General features: G+C 42.6%; 1 protein-coding gene across 10 annotated transcripts in view; it reads right to left on the bottom strand.

Annotated features, from left to right (window-relative positions):
• The window catches only part of LOC110521924 (C-Jun-amino-terminal kinase-interacting protein 3), a 76902-nt gene extending 60036 nt beyond the window's left edge, over positions 1–16866 (bottom strand). For 9 of the 10 annotated variants that reach the window (XM_036968834.1, XM_036968841.1, XM_036968839.1 and 6 more), the window contains exon 1: positions 15860–16866. In XM_036968834.1, the coding sequence (XP_036824729.1) occupies positions 15860–16159 (300 nt within the window). In that variant the 5' untranslated portion in view covers positions 16160–16866. The remainder of the gene's footprint in view (positions 1–15859) is intronic. The other variant, XM_036968835.1, reaches the window with a different exon arrangement.
• Positions 16867–19611: the final 2745 nt, after the last annotated feature.

The raw sequence follows: 19611 nt of genomic DNA, 5'->3' as shown, positions 1-19611 counted from the left end.
ATGGTGAGATTCGAAATGGTCGGTAATCTGTTTGTTGACTTGGCTTTCGAAGACCTTAGAAAGGCATGGTAGGATAGATATAGGTCTGTAGCAGTTTGGGTCAAGAGTGTCCCCCCCTTTGAAGAGGGGGATGACCGCAGCTGCTTTCCAATCTTTGGGAATCTCAGACGACACGAAAGAGAGGTTGAACAGGCTAGTAATAGGGGTGGCAACAATTTTGGCAGATAATTTTAGAAAGAAAGGGTCCAGATTGTCTAGCCCGGCTGATTTGTAGGGGTCCAGATTTTGCAGCTCTTTCAGAACATCAGCTGAATGGATTTGGGAGAAGGAGAAATGGGGAAGGCTTGGGCGAGTTGCTGTTGGGGGTGCAGTGCTGTTGACCGGGGTAGGAGTAGCCAGGTGGAAAGCATGGCCAGCCGTAGAAAAATGCTTATTGAAATTCTCAATTATGGTGGATTTATCAGTGGTGACAGTGTTTCCTATCTTCAGTGCAGTGGGCAGCTGGGAGGAGGTGTTCTTATTCTCCATGGACTTTACAGTGTCCCAGAACTTTTTTGAGTTAGTGTTGCAGGAAGCAAATTTCTGCTTGAAAAAGCTAGCCTTGGCTTTTCGAACTGCCTGTGTATAATGGTTTCTAGCTTCCCTAAACAGCTGCATATCACGGGGGCTGTTCGATGCTAATGCAGAACGCCATAGGATGTTTTTGTGTTGGTTAAGGGCAGTCAGGTCTGGGGAGAACCAAGGGCTATATCTGTTCCTGGTTCTAAATTTCTTGAATGGGGCATGTTTATTTAAGATGGTTAGGAAGGCATTTTTTTTAAATATCCAGGCATCCTCTACTGACGGGATGAGATCAATATCCTTCCAGGATACCCCGGCCAGGTCGATTAGAAAGGCCTGCTCGCTGAAGTGTTTCAGGGAGCGTTTTACAGTGATGAGTGGAGGTCGTTTGACCGCTGACCCATTACGGATGCAGGCAATGAGGCAGTGATCGCTGAGATCTTGGTTGAAGACAGCACAGGTGTATTTAGAGGGGAAGTTGGTAAGGATGATATCTATGAGGGTGCCCGTGTTTAAGGCTTTGGGGAGGTACCTGGTAGGTTCATTGATAATTTGTGTGAGATTGAGGGCATCAAGTTTAGATTGTAGGATGGCTGGGGTGTTAAGCATGTTCCAGTTTAGGTCGCCTAGCAGCACGAGCTCTGAGGATAGATGGGGGGCAATCAGTTCACATATGGTGTCCAGAGCACAGCTGGGGACAGAGGGTGGTCTATAGCAGGCGGCAACGGTGAGAGACTTGTTTTTAGAGAGGTGGATTTTTAAAAGTAGAAGTTCAAATTGTTTGGGTACAGACCTGGATAGTAGGACAGAACTCTGCAGGCTATCTTTGCAGTAGATTGCAACACCGCCCCCTTTGGCAGTTCTATCTTGTCTGAAAATGTTGTAGTTTGGAATTAAAATTTCTGAATTTTTGGTGGTCTTCCTAAGCCAGGATTCAGACACAGCTAGAACATCCGGGTTGGCAGAGTGTGCTAAAGCAGTGAATAGAACAAACTTAGGGAGGAGGCTTCTAATGTTAACATGCATGAAACCAAGGCTATTACGGTTACAGAAGTCGTCAAAAGAGAGCGCCTGGGGAATAGGAGTGGAGCTAGGCACTGCAGGGCCTGGATTCACCTCTACATCGCCAGAGGAACATAGGAGGAGTAGAATAAGGGTGCGGCTAAAAGCAATAAGAATTGGTCGTCTAGAACGTCTGGAACAGAGAGTAAAAGGAGGTTTCTGGGGGCGATAAAATAGCATCAAGGTATAATGTACAGACAAAGGTATGGTAGGATGTGAATACAGTGGAGGTACACCTAGGTATTGAGTGATGAAGAGAGAGATATTGTCTCTAGAAACATCATTGAAACCAGGAGATGTCATTGCATGTGTGGGTGGTGGAACTAATAGGTTGGATAAGGTATAGTGAGCAGGACTAGAGGCTCTACAGTGAAATAAGCCAATAAACATTAACCAGAACAGCAATGGACAAGACATATTGACATTAAGGAGAGGCATGCTTAGTCGAGTGATCAAAAGGGTCCAGTGAGTGGAGAGGTTGGTTGGGGGTCACGGCGATTTAGACAGCTAGCCAGGCCATCGGTAGCAAGCTAGCATAGGATGGAGGTCTGTTGTTAGCCACCTCTTGCATTCCGTCAGTAGATTAGTGGGGTTCCGTGTGGTAGAGGGGATTAATCCAAATCACACAACAACAACAAAAATAAGAACAATAGATATAGTTATAGAGGCCCAAGAAGAAAACATAATAATAATACAAAATAAATAAATTGTCCGATTGTCTATTCAGATAGCAGCCGGTAAGACAGCTAACGGTTAGCAGGCCGCAGATGGGTGTTCAGGTAACGTCGCGACAGAGGAGCCAGCCGGATCTCCTTCAGGTAGATAACGTTGGCAGTCCAGTTGTGAAGGCCCGGTGGGGCTCCGCGTAGGCAGTAAAACGGGTCCGGATAGGTGACTGCAGCCCAGGAGTGATTGATGGAACTCAGGAGTGATTGACGGAGCTGGCTAGCTCCGGAATAATTGATGTTTGCTCCGGAATCGACGAAAGCCGATAGTCACACGGATAGCAGCTAGCTAGCTGTGAGATACGGGTATGAATGTCCAGAGAGCAGTTGAAATCCAGGGACATGGAGAGAAAAATTGGTCCGGTATGTTCCGTTCCGAGCCGCGCTGCACCGTACAAAACTGGCGATAGATTCGAGCTAAAGGATAGCTGATGACCACAAACCGTGGTTAGCTGAATACTAACGATTTGCCAGTAAAGAAGCTAACTAGCTTCTGAACTAGCTTCTGATTAGCTTCTGGATTAGCTTCTGGGCTAGCTTATGGCTAGCTTCTGGCTAGTTTCTGGCTAGCTTCTTGGAGTTTCTGGCTAGCTTCTTGGAGGATTACAGATTTGAGGTAAATAATACTTTTTTATAAATATAAATTGGTGAGGCGGGTTGCAGGAGAGTGTTTTGAAGATGAGTTGATGGAAAATAAAAATAAAATGTATGTGAAAAAAGTTGTAAATATATATACAGTGCCTTGCGAAAGTATTCGCCCCCCTTGAACTTTGCGACCTTTTGCCACATTTCAGGCTTCAAACATAAAGATATAAAACTGTATTGTTTTGTGAAGAATCAACAACAAGTGGGACACAATCATGAAGTGGAACGACATTTATTGAATATTTCAAACTTTTTTAACAAATCAAAAACTGAAAAATTGGGCGTGCAAAATTATTCAGCCCCTTTACTTTCAGTGCAGCAAACTCTCTCCAGAAGTTCAGTGAGGATCTCTGAATGATCCAATGTTGACCTAAATGACTAATGATGATAAATACAATCCACCTGTGTGTAATCAAGTCTCCGTATAAATGCACCTGCACTGTGATAGTCTCAGAGGTCCGTTAAAAGCGCAGAGAGCATCATGAAGAACAAGGAACACACCAGGCAGGTCCGAGATACTGTTGTGAAGAAGGTTAAAGCCGGATTTGGATACAAAAAGATTTCCCAAGCTTTAAACATCCCAAGGAGCACTGTGCAAGCGATAATATTGAAATGGAAGGAGTATCAGACCACTGCAAATCTACCAAGACCTGGCCGTCCCTCTAAACTTTCAGCTCATACAAGGAGAAGACTGATCAGAGATGCAGCCAAGAGGCCCATGATCACTCTGGATGAACTGCATAGATCTACAGCTGAGGTGGGAGACTCTGTCCATAGGACAACAATCAGTCGTATATTGCACAAATCTGGCCTTTATGGAAGAGTGGCAAGAAGAAAGCCATTTCTTAAAGATATCCATAAAAAGTGTAGTTTAAAGTTTGCCACAAGCCACCTGGGAGACACACCAAACATGTGGAAGAAGGTGCTCTGGTCAGATGAAACCAAAATTGAACTTTTTGGCAACAATGCAAAACGTTATGTTTGGCGTAAAAGCAACACAGCTCATCACCCTGAACACACCATCCCCACTGTCAAACATGGTGGTGGCAGCATCATGGTTTGGGCCTGCTTTTCTTCAGCAGGGACAGGGAAGATGGTTAAAATTGATGGGAAGATGGAAGGAGCCAAATACAGGACCATTCTGGAAGAAAACCTGATGGAGTCTGCAAAAGACCTGAGACTGGGACGGAGATTTGTCTTCCAACAAGACAATGATCCAAAACATAAAGCAAAATCTACAATGGAATGGTTCAAAAATAAACATATCCAGGTGTTAGAATGGACAAGTCAAAGTCCAGACCTGAATCCAATCGAGAATCTGTGGAAAGAACTGAAAACTGCTGTTCACAAATGCTCTCCATCCAACCTCACTGAGCTCGAGCTGTTTTGCAAGGAGGAATGGGAAAAAATGTCAGTCTCTCGATGTGCAAAACTGATAGAGACATACCCCAAGCGACTTACAGCTGTAATCGCAGCAAAAGGTGGCGCTACAAAGTATTAACTTAAGGGGGCTGAATAATTTTGCACGCCCAATTTTTCAGTTTTTGATTTGTTAAAAAAGTTTGAAATATCCAATAAATGTCGTTCCACTTCATGATTGTGTCCCACTTGTTGTTGATTCTTCACAAAAAAATACAGTTTTATATCTTTATGTTTGAAGCCTGAAATGTGGCAAAAGGTCGCAAAGTTCAAGGGGGCCGAATACTTTCGCAAGGCACTGTATATATATATATATATATATAAACATCTTGAAGAACGATCTGGCCTTAATGGCCATTACTCTTATAATCTCCACCCGGCCACCCCTCAGAGCCTAGTTCCTCTAGGTTTCTTCATAGGTTCCTGCCTTTCTATAGAGTTTTTCCTAGCCACTGTGCTTCTACATCCGCATTGCTTGCTCTTTGGGGTTTTAGGCTGGGTTTCTGTATAAGCACTTTGTGACATCTGCTGATGTAAAAAGGGATTGATAAATAAATGTGAATAAATGAGATTTAGAAACCTGAAAATTAAAATGTTACACGTTCATGTATCAGCATATCTCCACCAATTTAAAAGTGTTTTGTCCCATGTCGTACTAACTGAACCAGACCCTGCTCTCCTCTCTCTCTGTACAGGAATCAGAAAACAAACAGAAACTAACACAGCTGTCTGGCCTGCCTGCCTTCCTTCCAAGGGCTCTCTCTGCAGTCTGCAGAGTTTTATAAAGCCTTGCACAATGGGCCGGCCGGGCTGCAGTCTTACGACTGTAATCCCCCAACTGTAGCGAGACCCTGCCTGCTGCTAGAGATATGCTCTACCATCGTCTGGCTGACCTCAAATAACAGGAACCGGGAACATAGGGAGGCAAAACTTCCAAAGTTAGGGACAGGGACATGTCTATTTTCTCACCCAGTACGCCCCTAAAAATGCTCATGTTAAAAGTCTATGGCACTCCTATTAACCTGTCTACGATATTGGTTCCCAATTGGGGATCAACCCTCCCACGTTCAGCTGAAACGGTGGCGCATGGAACGCAAAAATATTCTTAAAAATATTTAACCTCCACACATTAACAAGTCCAATAGCTCAAATGAAAGATAAACATCTTGTTCATCTAGCCAGCAAGTCAGATTTCTAAAATGTTTTACGGCGAAAACATAGCACATATATATGTAAAACCACCACCAGACACAGCTCATTTCAATAGCCAAAACATGCAATCAACAAACGCAGGATTAAAAAATAAATCGCTCACTAACCTTTTGAAAATCTTCATCAGATGACAGTAATATGACATATTGCACAGTACATATTTTTTTTTTTCAATAATATGCCATTTATATCCATAAATGTCCATTTACAGTGAGTTCACCTTCAGAAATTACTCAAAAATGCCCGCAGGAAATCTATGTAGCGCGGCAAGATAACGTAAATAGACATCATAAACTTTGACTAAATATACATGTTCTACATATAGTTAGAAAGATACACTGCTTCTTTATGCAACCGCTGTGTTAGATTTATTTTTAACGTTACAGAAATCGCACACTATTCCATATGCTGAGACAGCGCTCAGTTCCAAGCTACATTTCCACGTAATGTTGGAGTCAACAGAAACACAGATTTAAGCATAAATATTCCCTTACCTTCGATGGTCTTCGTTCAGAATGTTCTGGAAGGCTTCATACTTACCCAATACATCGTTTGGTTTCAAGTCTTGCGTCTTTGTATTAGCTACTGCTAATAACATCAGCTGAAATGCACCCAAAACGTCCTCTGGTCCGGATAAGTTGCGCATCAAAACTTCAAAATTACACATTATATGTCGACTAAACAGGTCAAACTAAGTGCAGAAGCAAGCTTTATGATGTTTTAGACGTGCAAAACAAACTTCAATTCAATCGGCCATCGTCTGCCCTTCTCTTGAGTGCTGGAAACAAAGGAATGGCTGGGACCAATTCGCGCCCATACGCACAGCCTATTCTCTCGTGGCACGCACTAATTTCACTCCCATAGGGTCAATAGGCCATAGGGTTCTCGCGGGATTTGAACGATTTGAAGCTCTAATGAAAGAGGACATCTAGCGGAAGAGATAGAAAGTGTCCCCAGAATCATAGCTGGTTGGGAAGGGTGGGGGCCATGACGTCAAAGTTGCTCCAACTTTCATGGCCACAAAAACTAGTTTGGAAGAATGCCTGCCCTGTGAGTTCTGCTATACTTACAGACATAATTCCAACGGTTTTAGAATCTTTAGAGTGTTTTCTATCCAATAATAATTTTTATTTGCATATATTAGCAATTTTTGACAGATTTTTTTTCCAGTTTACTAGGGGTACCCAATCTCTCCAAAGGGGGCGTATGTCTGCCATATCCTTAACAGGTTGCCCGGCGTTGCTCCCTGACCTCAACGAATAGACAACCCCACCTCATCTCCCTATTCCCTACACATTGCGCTACTTTTGACCGGGGCCCATGGTGCACTATAGGGAACATGGGTCAACTCCAGTCTCACCAGTTGACCAAAGCAAGGCAGCACCATGAGAAAACAATAGCAACGCGCTGCAGTCACTCACTCACTATAAAGGGAACAGTGCACTATAAAGGGAACAGGGCGCCATTTAGGTCTGTCTAAAAGCCTTGTAATCTGAGCCTTGACAATTACTCCCAAAGGAAGCACATGGCACAGGGAGGAGATTCCAGCCAGGGTGTGGGCTGTCTTCTCTCTGGACTTGGGAAGATGTTCCCTCTGTCTCTATCTCGGTCTCTCGTTCTTTCAATCTGTCTGCCTCTTTCTCTCTCACTGGGAAGAATTTCTCTCTCCCTCCCTTTGTATCTCTCCATCTCGGTCTTGTTCTTTCGTTCTTTGTCTACCTTTCTCTAACTCCCTCTATGTTTCATACTCAGGCTGACTGGCTCTCACTCAGGCAAATGAGAAAAAAGTGCACCCAGAATATCCCGGAAGACCAAAGTTAGTTACTTTAAGGAGCAGCTCGCTTTCTGTGGGTCGAACCCCAAGAAGTTCTGGAAAACAGTTAAAGACCTGGAGAATAAACCCTCCTCCTCACAGCTGCCCATGTCCCTTAAAAATGATGTGGTTGTTACTGACAAGAAGCACATGGCTGAGCTTTTTAATCACCACTTCATTAAGTCTGGATTCCTATTTGACTCAGCCATACCTCCTTGCCCGTCCAACATTTCCTCATCTCCCACCGCTTCTAATGTGTCTAGCCAGAATGCTCCTCCCTATTTTTTCCCCTGCCCCACTACAAAGTTTCTCCTTGCAGGCGGTCACTGAGTCCGAGGTGCTAAAGGAGCTCCTTAAACTTGACCCTCAAAAACCATGGTTTAGACCCTTTCTTCTTTAAGGTTGCTGCCCCTACAATCGCCAAGCCTATATCTGACCTTTTTAACCTGTCTCTCCTCTCTGGGGAGGTTCCCATTGCTTGAAAAGGCAGCCACAATTCGTTGTTTATTTAAAGGGGGAGATCAAGCTGATCCTAACTGTGATAGGCCTATTTCTATTTGCCCTGTCTATCAAAAGTGTTGGAAAAACTTCTCAACAATCAACTGACTGGCTTTCTTGATGTCTATAGTATTCTCTCTGGTATACAATCTGGTTTCCACTCAGGTTATGGATGTCACTGCAACCTTAAAGGTCTTCAATGATGTCACCATTGCCCTTGATTCTAAGTAATATTGTGCTGCTATTTTTATTGACTTGGCAAAAGCTTTTGATACGGTAGACCATTCCATTCTTGTGGGCCGGCTAAGGGGTATTGGTGTCTCTGAGTGGTCTTTGGCCTGGTTTGATAACTACCTCTCTCAAAGAGTGTAGTGTATAAAGTCAGAACAGATGCTGTCTCAGCCACTGCCTATCACCAAGGGTGTATCACAAGGCTCGATCCTAGGCCCCAAGCTCTTCTCAATTTACATCAACAACATAGCTCAGGCAGTAGGAAGCTCTCTCATCCATGTATATGCAGATGATACAATCTTATACTCAGCTGGCCCCTCCCTGGAGTTTGTGTTAAACGCTCTACAACAAAGTGGTCTTAATGTCCAACAAGCTTTCTCTGCCCTTAACCTTGTTCTGAATACCTCCAAAACAAAGGTCATTTGGTTTGGTAAGAAGAATGCCCCACTCCCCACAGGTGTGATTACTACCTCTGAGGGTTTAGAGCTTGAGGTATTTAACCTCATGCAAGTACTTGGGAGTATAGCTAGATGGTACACTGTCCTTCTCTCAGCACATATCAAAGCTGCAGGCTAAAGTTACATCTAGACTTGGTTTACTCTGTCGCAATCGCTCCTCTTTCACCCCAGCTGCCAAACTAACCCTCTTAGGCCTCACTCCCCCTTATCTGAGATATCTACTGCATCCTCCACATACATCACCCGTTCTGCCAGACACATTCTGTTAAAGGTTCCCAAAGCACACACATCCCTGGGTCGCTCACCTTTTCAGTTCACTGCAGCTAACAACTGGAACAAGCTGCAACAAGCTGCAACAAACACTCAAACTGGACAGTTTTATCTCCATCTCTTCATTCAAAGACTCAATCATGGACACTTTTACTGACAGTTGTGGCTACTTTGCGTGATGCATTGTTGTCTCTACCTTCTTGCCCTTTGTGCTGTTGTCTGTGCCCAATAATGTCCGTACCCGGTTTTGTGCTGCTGCCATGTTGTTGTCATGTTGTGTTGCTACCATGCGGTGTTAGCATGGCAGCAACACGACATGTTGTCATCTTAGGTCTCTCTTTATGTAGTGTTGTCTCTCTTGTCGTGATGTGTGTTTTGTCCTATATTTGTATTTAATTTATTTGTATTTTTAATCCCAGCCCCCGTAGGAGGCCTTTTGGTACACCATCATTGTAAATAATAATTTTTTGTTAACTGACTTGTCTAGTTAAATACATACATTCTCCTCTATATCCCAGTTTTATGGCGTGTATTCCTGCTCAGAATTCCATCTCTCTCTTTTCCTCTGTATCACTCTCTCTCCATTCCCTCTATCATTTCAAAACTCTCTCGCATCCCCTCTCCCATATTGCCCCCTGCCTCTCTCTCGCTTTCTGTCATAAGCACAAAATCAGGTTACAGTGCCAGCCTCCCTCAGTGTACAATTGATTTCCCATAATTCACCCTGCCCCACCCCCCCACAACTCACCACGTCACTGTCTTAGGCAGTGCCTTAAACCAATCCCTGGGTCGCATCTAAAACATTTATATTTGAAATGGCATCTGTGCACTCGTATGTTCACTGCTGCATTCAAAGTTCGAAACCACCACAGCAAATATAGTGCACTATGGTCTCATTGTAAATTGAGCTCTGTTGTAAAGGTTATAACTCTGACCCCAACTCTTACCTTTATAACATTGTGCAGGTAATGTAATGTGATAATTACTGTTACTTTACTGTATAGTACACTATTCTTCAGTTCATCATGAAGTCTTTAATTCATATAATACAGTTATAAAACAGTACCTGAGTTACTCCAAAGGACACTATATCTTTACAGGTTGTCATTATCATTATTTATGTTTGTTGGAGCAAGCACTATTTCATCCAAATACTTATCACATTTTCTGACCAGCATACTTACTAATGTAATGAATATGATGGGAGACAGAGAGCTGGTTTCAAGCGCAGGGTGCAGCAGGTGTTTATTTGTAAAGGATCACAGGAGGAGGCAGGTAGCTGGGTCCAGGGGCAGGCAGAAGGTCATACACAGGGGTCCAAAAAGGCAACAGTACAGGCAGGGAAAAGGCTAATGGCATAGTCCAGGAGATCAGGCAAGAGGTTGATGACAGGAAATTCGATAGGCAAAAACTACGGTGCACAGGAGGATTAATACAGGAAAAAACAGAGCTCCGAATAGAAGTGTATCAAAACAAACAATACCTCACAATGATTGTGTGCCAAGAACTGAACTAATTAGTGTGTGTAAATGACATACAGGTGTGTGAACAGGTGATCAGAATTCAGTTTATTGGGATCTGGAGAGTGAGCTATGTTCAGGGGATCTTCGTGCTTGAGAGAGTGAGTTGGAAGCAGACCTTACAACTAATTCTTGCACATGCTATTTTTGTGTCACTTGCTTCAAAAAGCATATAAACATATCCTCTTTACACTTTCATAATAATCTATTTTAAATGTATGCATTTAATCATGTTCTCTTCCCTCAAACGTAGCAAACAATGAGACAGAGAAAACCATTCTGTCCCAAATGGCACCATATTCCCTATATAGCCCCATGGGCCCTAATAAAAAGTAGTGCACTAGGCCAGGAATAGGGTGCTAATTGGGACGCAGACGATGTGACATGGTATATAACTGTACACACACGTGACTAAGCATCATGTGGCATTGGACCTTTATTTTGGGTAAAACCCTGCACAGCTGTCTGCTTATACTATACTAGAATGTGTCTAGGATAACACTAGCAACGGTCATTAAAATTGTTAAAAGGTTTTAAAAACAATTCTAATAAATTCAAACAGTTGGACAATGGATGAAGATACCCTAAACGTTTTGAATTTGGTGGTGGCAGCATCATGCTGTGGGGAGGTTTTTCAGGGACTGGGAGACTAGTCAGGATCGAGGCAAAGATGAACGGAGAAAAGTACAGGAGAGATTCTTGATGAAAACCTGCTCCAGAGCGCTCAGGACCTCAGACTGGGGTGAAGGTTCACCTTCCAACAGGACAACGACCTTAAGCAAGATGGCGCTGATAGAGATGACAGCATCACTTCTAGTCCTTAGGAAACTGTGCAGTATTTAGTTTTTTTATGTATTATTTCTTACATCGTTACCCAGAAAACCTTAAGTATTATTACATACAACCGGGAAGAACTATTGGATATCAGAGAGACATCTACGACCAGGAATACGACTTTCCAAAAAGCAGATCCTTTGTCTGCACCTCCCAGGGTGTTTGAATTGGTTCCAGAGGCTGACCCAAAACGACGCCGCCAGAGGAGAGGGTGCCAGAGCGGTCTTCTAGTGAGGCTTCGGATGGGCGCACACCACCCACCGCTTCAGAGTATATTACTCGCTAATGTCCAGTCCCTAGTTGACAAAATCAGGGCAAGAGTTGCTTTCCAAAGAGATATCTGGGATTGTAACGTTCTCTGTTTCACGGAAACATGGCTAGCTGGGGATATGCTGTCGGAGTCCATACAGCCAACGAGATTCAGTGCATCGCGCCGACAGAAATTAACCTCTCTCCGGTAAGAAGAAGCGTGGGGTGTATGTTTCATGATTAACGACTCATGGTGTAATTGTAACAACATTCAGGAACTCAAGTCCTTTTGTTCACCTGACCTAGAATACCTCACAATCAAATGCCAACCGGATTATCTCCCAAGAGAACTCCCCTCGGTTATCATCACAGCCGTGTATATCCCCCCGCAAGCAGATACCAAGACGACCATCAAGGAACTTCACTAGACTTTATGCAAACTGGAAACCATATATCCTGAGGCTGCATTTATTGTAGCTGGAGATTTTAAACAAAGCTAATTTGAGAACAAGGCTACCTAAATTCTATCAGCATATCAATTGCTGTACACGAGCGGGTAACACGCTCGACCATTGCTACTCTAACTTTTGCGATGCATTCAAGGCCCTCCCCCGCCCTTCTTTTGTCAAATCTGACCATGACTCCATCTTGTTGCTGGCCTCCTATAGGCAGAAACCAAAACAGGAAGCGCCCGTGCTTAGGTCTATCCAACGCTGATCTGACCAATCCGATTCCACGCTTCAAGATTGTTTTGATCATGTGGACTGGGATATGTTCTGGGTAGCCTCAGATAATAACATTGACAAATACGCTGACTCAGTGAGTGAGTTTATAAGGAAGTGTATAGGAGATGTTGTACCCGCTGTGACTATTAAAACCTTCCCTAACCAGAAAACGTGGATTGATTGCAGCATTTGCGCAAAACTGAAAGCACGTACCAACGCATTTAATCATGGCAAGGCGACTGGAAATATGTCTGAATACAAACAGTGTAGTTATTCCCTCCGTAAGGCAATCAAACAAGCAAAGTGTCAGTATAGAGACATAGTGGAGTCGCAATTCAACAGCTCAAACATTAAATTACAACAATACTGAATGAACACTTATTTTAACTTAATATAATACATCAATCAAATCAATTTAGCCTCAAATAATGAAACATGTTCAATTTAGTTTAAATAATGCAACAAAAAAAAATTGTTGGAGATAAAGTAAAAGTGCAATATGTGCCATGTAAAAAAGCTAACGTTTAAGTTCCTTGCTCAGAACATGAGAACATATGAAAGCTGGTGGTTCTTTTTAACATGAGTCTTCAATATTCCCAGGTAAGAAGTTTTAGGTTGAGGTTATTATAGGACTATTTCTCTCTATACCATTTGTATTTCAAATACCTTTGACTATTGGATGTTCTTATAGGCACTTTAGTATTGGCAGTAACAGAATAGCTTCCATCCCTCTCCTCGCCCCTACCTGGGCTCGAACCAGGAACACATTGGCAACAGCCACCCTCGAAGCAGCGTTTACCCATCACTCCACAAAAGCCGCAGCCCTTGCAGAGCAAGGGGAACAACTACTCCAAATCTAAAAGCGAGTGACGTTTGAAACGCTATTAGCGCGCACCCCGCTAACTAGCTAGCCATTTCACATCGGTTACACCAGCCTAATCTCGGGAGTTGATAGGCTGCTTGCAAACACACGAAAGTGCTGTTTGAATGAATGCTTATGAGTCTGCTGCTGCCTATTTCGAAAGTAAAATGTTTATTCTTTCAGTGAAATACAGAACCGTTCCGGATTTTATCTAACGGGTGGCATCCATAACTCTAAATATTCCTGTTACATTGCACAACCTTCAATGTTATGTCATAATTCTGGAAAATTAGTTCGCAACGAGTCAGGCGGCCCAAACTGTTGCATATACCCTGACTCTGTGTGCAATGAACGCAAGAGAAGTGACAATTTTCCAAGTTTAATATTGCCTGCTAACATGAATTTATTTTAACTAAATATGCAGGTTTAAAAATATATATATACAGTGTATTGATTTTAAGAAAGACATTGATGTTTATGGTTAGGTACATTCGTGCAACAATTATGCTTTTTTCGCAAATGCGCTTTTGTTAAATCATCCCACATTTGGCGAAGTTGGCTGTCTTTGTTAGGAAAAAATAGTCTTCACAGTTCGCAACGAGCCAGGCGGCCCAAACTGCTGCATATACCCTGACTCTGTTGCACAGAACGCAAGAGAAGTGACACAATTTCCATAGTTAAAATAAATTCATGTTAGCAAGCAATATTAACTAAATATGAAGGTTTAAAAATATATACTTGTGTATTGATTTTAAGAAAGGCATCGATGTTTATGGTTAGGCACACATTGGTGCAACGACAGTGCTTTTTTCGCGAATACACTTGTTAAATCACCCGTTTGGCAAAGTAGGCTATGATTCAATGATAAATTAGCAGGCACCGCATCGATTATATGCAACGCAGGACAAGCTAGATAATATCAACAACCATGTGTAGTTAACTAGTGATTATGTTAAGATTATATATATATATATATATATAAACAATCAATCAATAATTTTTTTTATAGATATTTTCATGCTCGCTAGCACCTTACCGTGGCTCCCTTGCTGCACTCGCATAACAGGTGTGTTATGGCTGCAGGTAGTCAAGTGTACCTATGATGAAACCTATGATGAAAATTGCAGGCCTCTCATCTTTTTAAGTGGGAGAACTTGCACAATTGGTGGCTGACTAAATACTTTTTTGCTCCACTGTAGGTATTACAAACTCGGTCAGGGAGAAGTTGAAAATGTCAGTTAAGACTTTAAGACTTTTGCCAGTTGGTCCGCGCATGCTCTGAGTACATGTCCTGGTAATCCGTCTGGCCCCGTGGCCTGGTGAATGTTGACCTGTTTAAAGGTCTTGCTCATATCGGCTACGGAGAGTATGATCTCACAGTTGTCTGGAACAGCTGATGCTCCCATGCATGCTTCAGTGTTGCTTGCCTCAAAGCCAGCAAAAAAGACATTTAGCCCATCTGGCAGACTCACGTCACTGGGCAGCTCGTGGGATTTCCCTTTGTAGTTTACAAGACAACTTGTAATTGTGAAAAGGCTGGTTTCATTGTAGGCATATTTTTGTCCATAAAAGTCTGTGTCCAATACAATTATTGTATTGAATAAAATGTAATGAAATACAGTACATTCACATCAGAATCACAACTTTGGCAGATTCCTTCTGCAAACACACAAGCACACTGAACTGATCACCAACCTGGCCCAGGCACAATCCAGGCAGGCACTATACGCAGGCCCCTATACTCATTGAACCACCACTGATGATGTTACATAGATAGGCCTTTCCACAGTCTCTGATCTGCTGTGTTGATAGGGATGGGCCATTAGGCCAGATATGAGTACTCACTGCATGCAATCGAAGGTGACAGACTGACCAGGTGAATACAGGTGTAAGCTATAATCCCTTACTGATGTGACTTGTTAAATCCACTTCAATCAGTATAGATGAAGGGCAGGAGAAAGGTTTAAATATGTATTTTTTTAGCCTTAATACAATTGAGACCAAATCAAATGTATTTATAAAGCCCTTCTTACATCAGCTGATCTCAAAGTGCTGTACAGAAACCCTGCCTAAAACCCCAAACAGCAAGCAATGCAGGTGTAGAAGCATGGATTGTGTGGACATGAATTGTCAATGTGTAAATGTCACATTCAGAGCATGGGCAAGACAAAATATTTAAGTTCCTTTGAATGGGGTATGTGCCATGCGCACCGGTTTGTGTCATGAACTGCAATGCTGCTGGGTTTTTCACAATCAACAGTTTCCCGTGTGTATCAAGAATGGTCCACCACCCAAAGGACATCCAGTTAACTTGACACAACTGTGGAAAGCATTTAGAGTCAACATGGGCCAGCATCCCTATGGAATGTTTCTGACACCAAATTGAGGCTGTTCTGCTGCGCAACTCAATATTAGGAAGGTGTTCTTGATGTTTGGTATACTCAGTGTATATTACATTAGGCCCTATGAGCTCTGGTCAAAAGTAGTGCACTATATAGGGTATAGGGTGCCATTTGAGACATAACCCTTGTTATTTAGGTCTAAAAATAAATGGCCTACAGAAGGAATGTGAATGGGATGTGGGTATAGCTTATAAATGGTTCGTTTTGGGGTTTATTTTTTGTAAAACTGGCATACAGTGGCAATGAAAACTGAACTGCTATTGAAGGTGAATGTATGTGCTGTGATTATTAGTAATGGATATGGCTAGTGATAAAGACACTGGTCGAGTATTTATAAACAAAACAGCCATGGATGGAGTAAATGCACCCTCACCTCCTCTGCCTGCTTGCGCAGCGCCTTCTCACGCTCGTACTGGGTGATGAGCTGCTCGTTGTCCTCCTTCAGCAGCTCGAGCTCCACCTCGTGCTCCTGGTTCTCCGTTAAAACCGAATCCAGATTCTCCAGAACGTTCACCACCAGCGGCATGAGCTCCTTGACCACTTCCTCGTCGTAGCTGCTGATGAGGCGCTCAAACTCCCGGTAGATGCTGTTGGCCAGGCCCGACACCCGCTCCGACATAACGGACACCGAGCCATAGTCGTCCTGATAGACAACCTCATCGATTTCCATCATCTTGGCAAAATGAGGCCTGGGTCCGATACCAGATGTGAGATGATATTGCTTAGATAGGCCTACCGTTATAAAACACGCTTACCAAGACGAAAGAGAAAATACTAATCATTGAAATTATAATCCATTCGGATTAATCATCAATAAAACATCACCTGTGTCATTCCATATCCCGAACGATTTCAAAGATTGCTATCATTTGGGTGGTATCCATGTTTGGCAGTTAGGATTTCTAACCTTGAACTACTAAATTATACTGAGGCATTTTAATTCACAAAAAAAGATATAGGCTATTTACAGGGAGTTAGAGACACCGCCCTCCTCGAGCCAACAACCACTGCTGCACCGCAGCCTCGAGGACGGAACGACGCACCCAGCTACAGCCTTCCTCGCGACATCAACATCCAATTCCGGTAGCAGTCGGTTCCGTCCTTACCAGTGTATCGACCGTGGTTGAATACATAACGATTGAGAAATATGTCCTCAACAATACACCTGCCGCTCAGCAGCCGGAGCCATGGACCCCAGCCATTACTCTGAGGATTCGAAATCGGTAAAAAAAATAAAGAGGATAACGGTGTTCCCTTTTGCCGCCAACACCCAAGCCGCCCCTTAAATCATATTTGATCCGGTTTTTGCTACGGTTGTTGTTCTCGGCTCTGGACGATGCTGTTCGGTCTCGGTGGCGCTGTCGGCTCTGGACTAGTATTCTGACAGCAGCACACACGATGACGTCACTTTCGTATGGTAATGTCAAGACCTTCTAAATAAAAGCCCGCATATCAAAACATTTCAATGTGGATAACTCATTCAAATGATATTCCATTTTAAATCAATGGACACTTGTATTGTGCCAACAAGAAAATGCAAAAAGCTATTTATAAAAACAAAAAATATGGTAAAAACATACACATTTTGACCAAAAATGAAAAAATATGTTGATAAAACGTCTCGGTGCTCATAGGCCATTGGACATAAACATTACACAACAAGTTGGAAATCGCAAATTCAACAATGAGTGGTTTGTAATAGTGTCTAACTACAAGCATTGCAAAGCAATCACTAGCCTGCTATTCAGTGGATTGGCTGTGTGGTCCAAAGTCTGGATTTAAGGGGCTATTTTCCAAGTATAAAAGGATAAACATTCAACATTGACCATGGTGTCAATCCAGCATGATTTCTGCAGCGCTCAAAACAACTGGAATCTCAGAACTGGGAAATCTGATTTCAGTGAGTTCAAGCAAACTGGGAACACTGACTGAAAAAATACATTTTCAACTGCCATCCAACTCAGAATTGCAAGTCAGGAACTCTGGCCTCTTTCTAGAGCTCCAACCTGAAGATCACTGAAGTCATAATTTTTCAACCTTGTTCCCAGTTGTCTTGAAAGCACCATAAATCCAGACAATGGCAGACTTTGATGTTATTTTATTTATTTAACTAGGCAAGTCAGTTAAGAACAAATTATTGTTTACAATGACGGTCTACCCCGGCTAAACCCTAACCAGGACGACGCTGGGCCAATTGGGAGTCCCATAGGGCGGCGCACAATCACAGCTGGTTGCGATACAGCCTGGAATTGAAACGGGGTCTGTAGTGACGCCTCTAGCACTGTTAGGATCACCACTTTATTTTAAGAATGTGAAATTTCAGAATTGTAGTAGAGTGATATATTTCAGCTTTTTTCTTTCATCACATTCCCAGTGGGTCAGAAGTTTACATACACTCAATTAGTATTTGGTAGCATTGCCTTTAAATTGTTTAACTTGGGTCAAACGTTTTGAGTAGCCTTCCACAAGCTTCCCACAATAAGAATTGTGGCCCATTCCTCCTGACAGAGCTGGTGAAACTGAGTCAGGTTTGTACTCCTCCTTGCTCACACACGCTTTTTCAGTTCTGCCCACAAATGTTATATAGGGTTGAGGTCAGGGCTTTGTGATGGCCACTCTAATACCTTGACTTTGTTGTCCTTAAGCCATTTTGCCACAACTTTGCAAGTGTGCTTGGGGTCATTGTCCATTTGGAGGACCCATTTGCGACCAAGCTTAAACTTCCTGACTGATGTCTTGAGATGTTGCTTCAATATATCCACATAACTTTTATTCCTCACGAAGCCATCTATTTTGTGAAATGCACCAGTCCCTCCTGCAGCAAATCACCCCCACAACATGATGCTGCCACCCCCGTGCTTCACGGTTGGGATGGAGTTCTTCGGCTTGCAAGCCTCCCCCTTTTCCCTCCAAACATAATGATGGATATTATGGCCAAACAGTTCTCTTTGTTTCATCAGACCAGAGGACATTTCTCCAAAAAGTGTGATCTTTGTCCCCATGTGCAGTTGCAAACCGTAGTCTGGCTTTTTTTAAATGGCGGTTTTGGAGCAGTGGCTTCTTCCATGCTAAGCGGCCTTTCAGGTTATGTCGATATAGGACTCATTTTACAATGGATATAAAATCTTTTATACCTGTTTCCTCCAGCATCTTCACAAGGTCCTTTGCTGTTGTTCTGGGATTAATTTTCACTTTTCGCACCGAAGTACGTTCATCTCTAGGAGACAGAACGTGTCTCTTCCTGAGTGGTATGACAGCTGCGTTGTCCCATGGTGTTTATACTTGCATACTGATGTTTTTACAAATGGAAGTGGCACCTTCAGGAGTTTGAAAATTGCTGCCAATTATGAACCAGACTTGTGGTGGTCTACAATTGTTTTCCTGAGGTCTTGGCTGATTTTTATTTTATTTTCCCATGATGTCAAGCAAAGAGGCACTGAGTTTGAAGGTAGGCCTTGAAATACATCCACATGTACACCTCCAATTGACTCAAATGATGTCAATTAGCCTATCAGAATCTTCTAAAGCCATGACATCATTTTCTGGAATTTTCCAAGCTGTTTAAAGGCAGTCAACAAAGTGCATGTAAACTTCTGACCCACTGGAATTGTAATAAGTGAAATAATCTGTCTGTAAACAATTGTTGGAAAAATGACTTGTAGATGCACAAAGTAGATGTCCTAACCGACTTGCCAAAACTATAGTTTGTGAACAAGACATTTGTGGAGTGGTTGAAAAACAAGTTTTAATGACTCCAACCTAAGTGTATGTAAACTTCTGACTTCAACTGTATAACAATATTTTTTTATTAGCTAGAGAAGAATGGATTAACTTGTTCAATAATAGTTAAGGCCTAGTTATCACGTTTCACATTGGATTTATTAACTACAAAGGTAAGGCGTATTTTTAATTCTGGTGCCGCTCTGCACACACAAGCTTGTTAGCTTGCTAGCTCAAGCTTGTTTAGATAGCTCAAAGTTCCTTCATAGAACCAATCCTCCTAGGTATAACTCTGTGAACTTAATTCAGATAATGCATGTCATAACAATATCAGTAGTTCTTCAAGCCTGCTCCTCAACTCGCACTAGCTCTCTCCACCCATAAAATGTTGTACCATAGGCTTCA

The sequence above is a fragment of the Oncorhynchus mykiss genome, chromosome 30 (assembly GCF_013265735.2).
Source record: "Oncorhynchus mykiss isolate Arlee chromosome 30, USDA_OmykA_1.1, whole genome shotgun sequence".
NCBI lineage: Eukaryota > Metazoa > Chordata > Actinopteri > Salmoniformes > Salmonidae > Oncorhynchus > Oncorhynchus mykiss.
The sequence above is the reverse complement of the archived record's forward strand: the minus strand, read 5'-3'. Positions and strand labels throughout refer to the sequence as shown.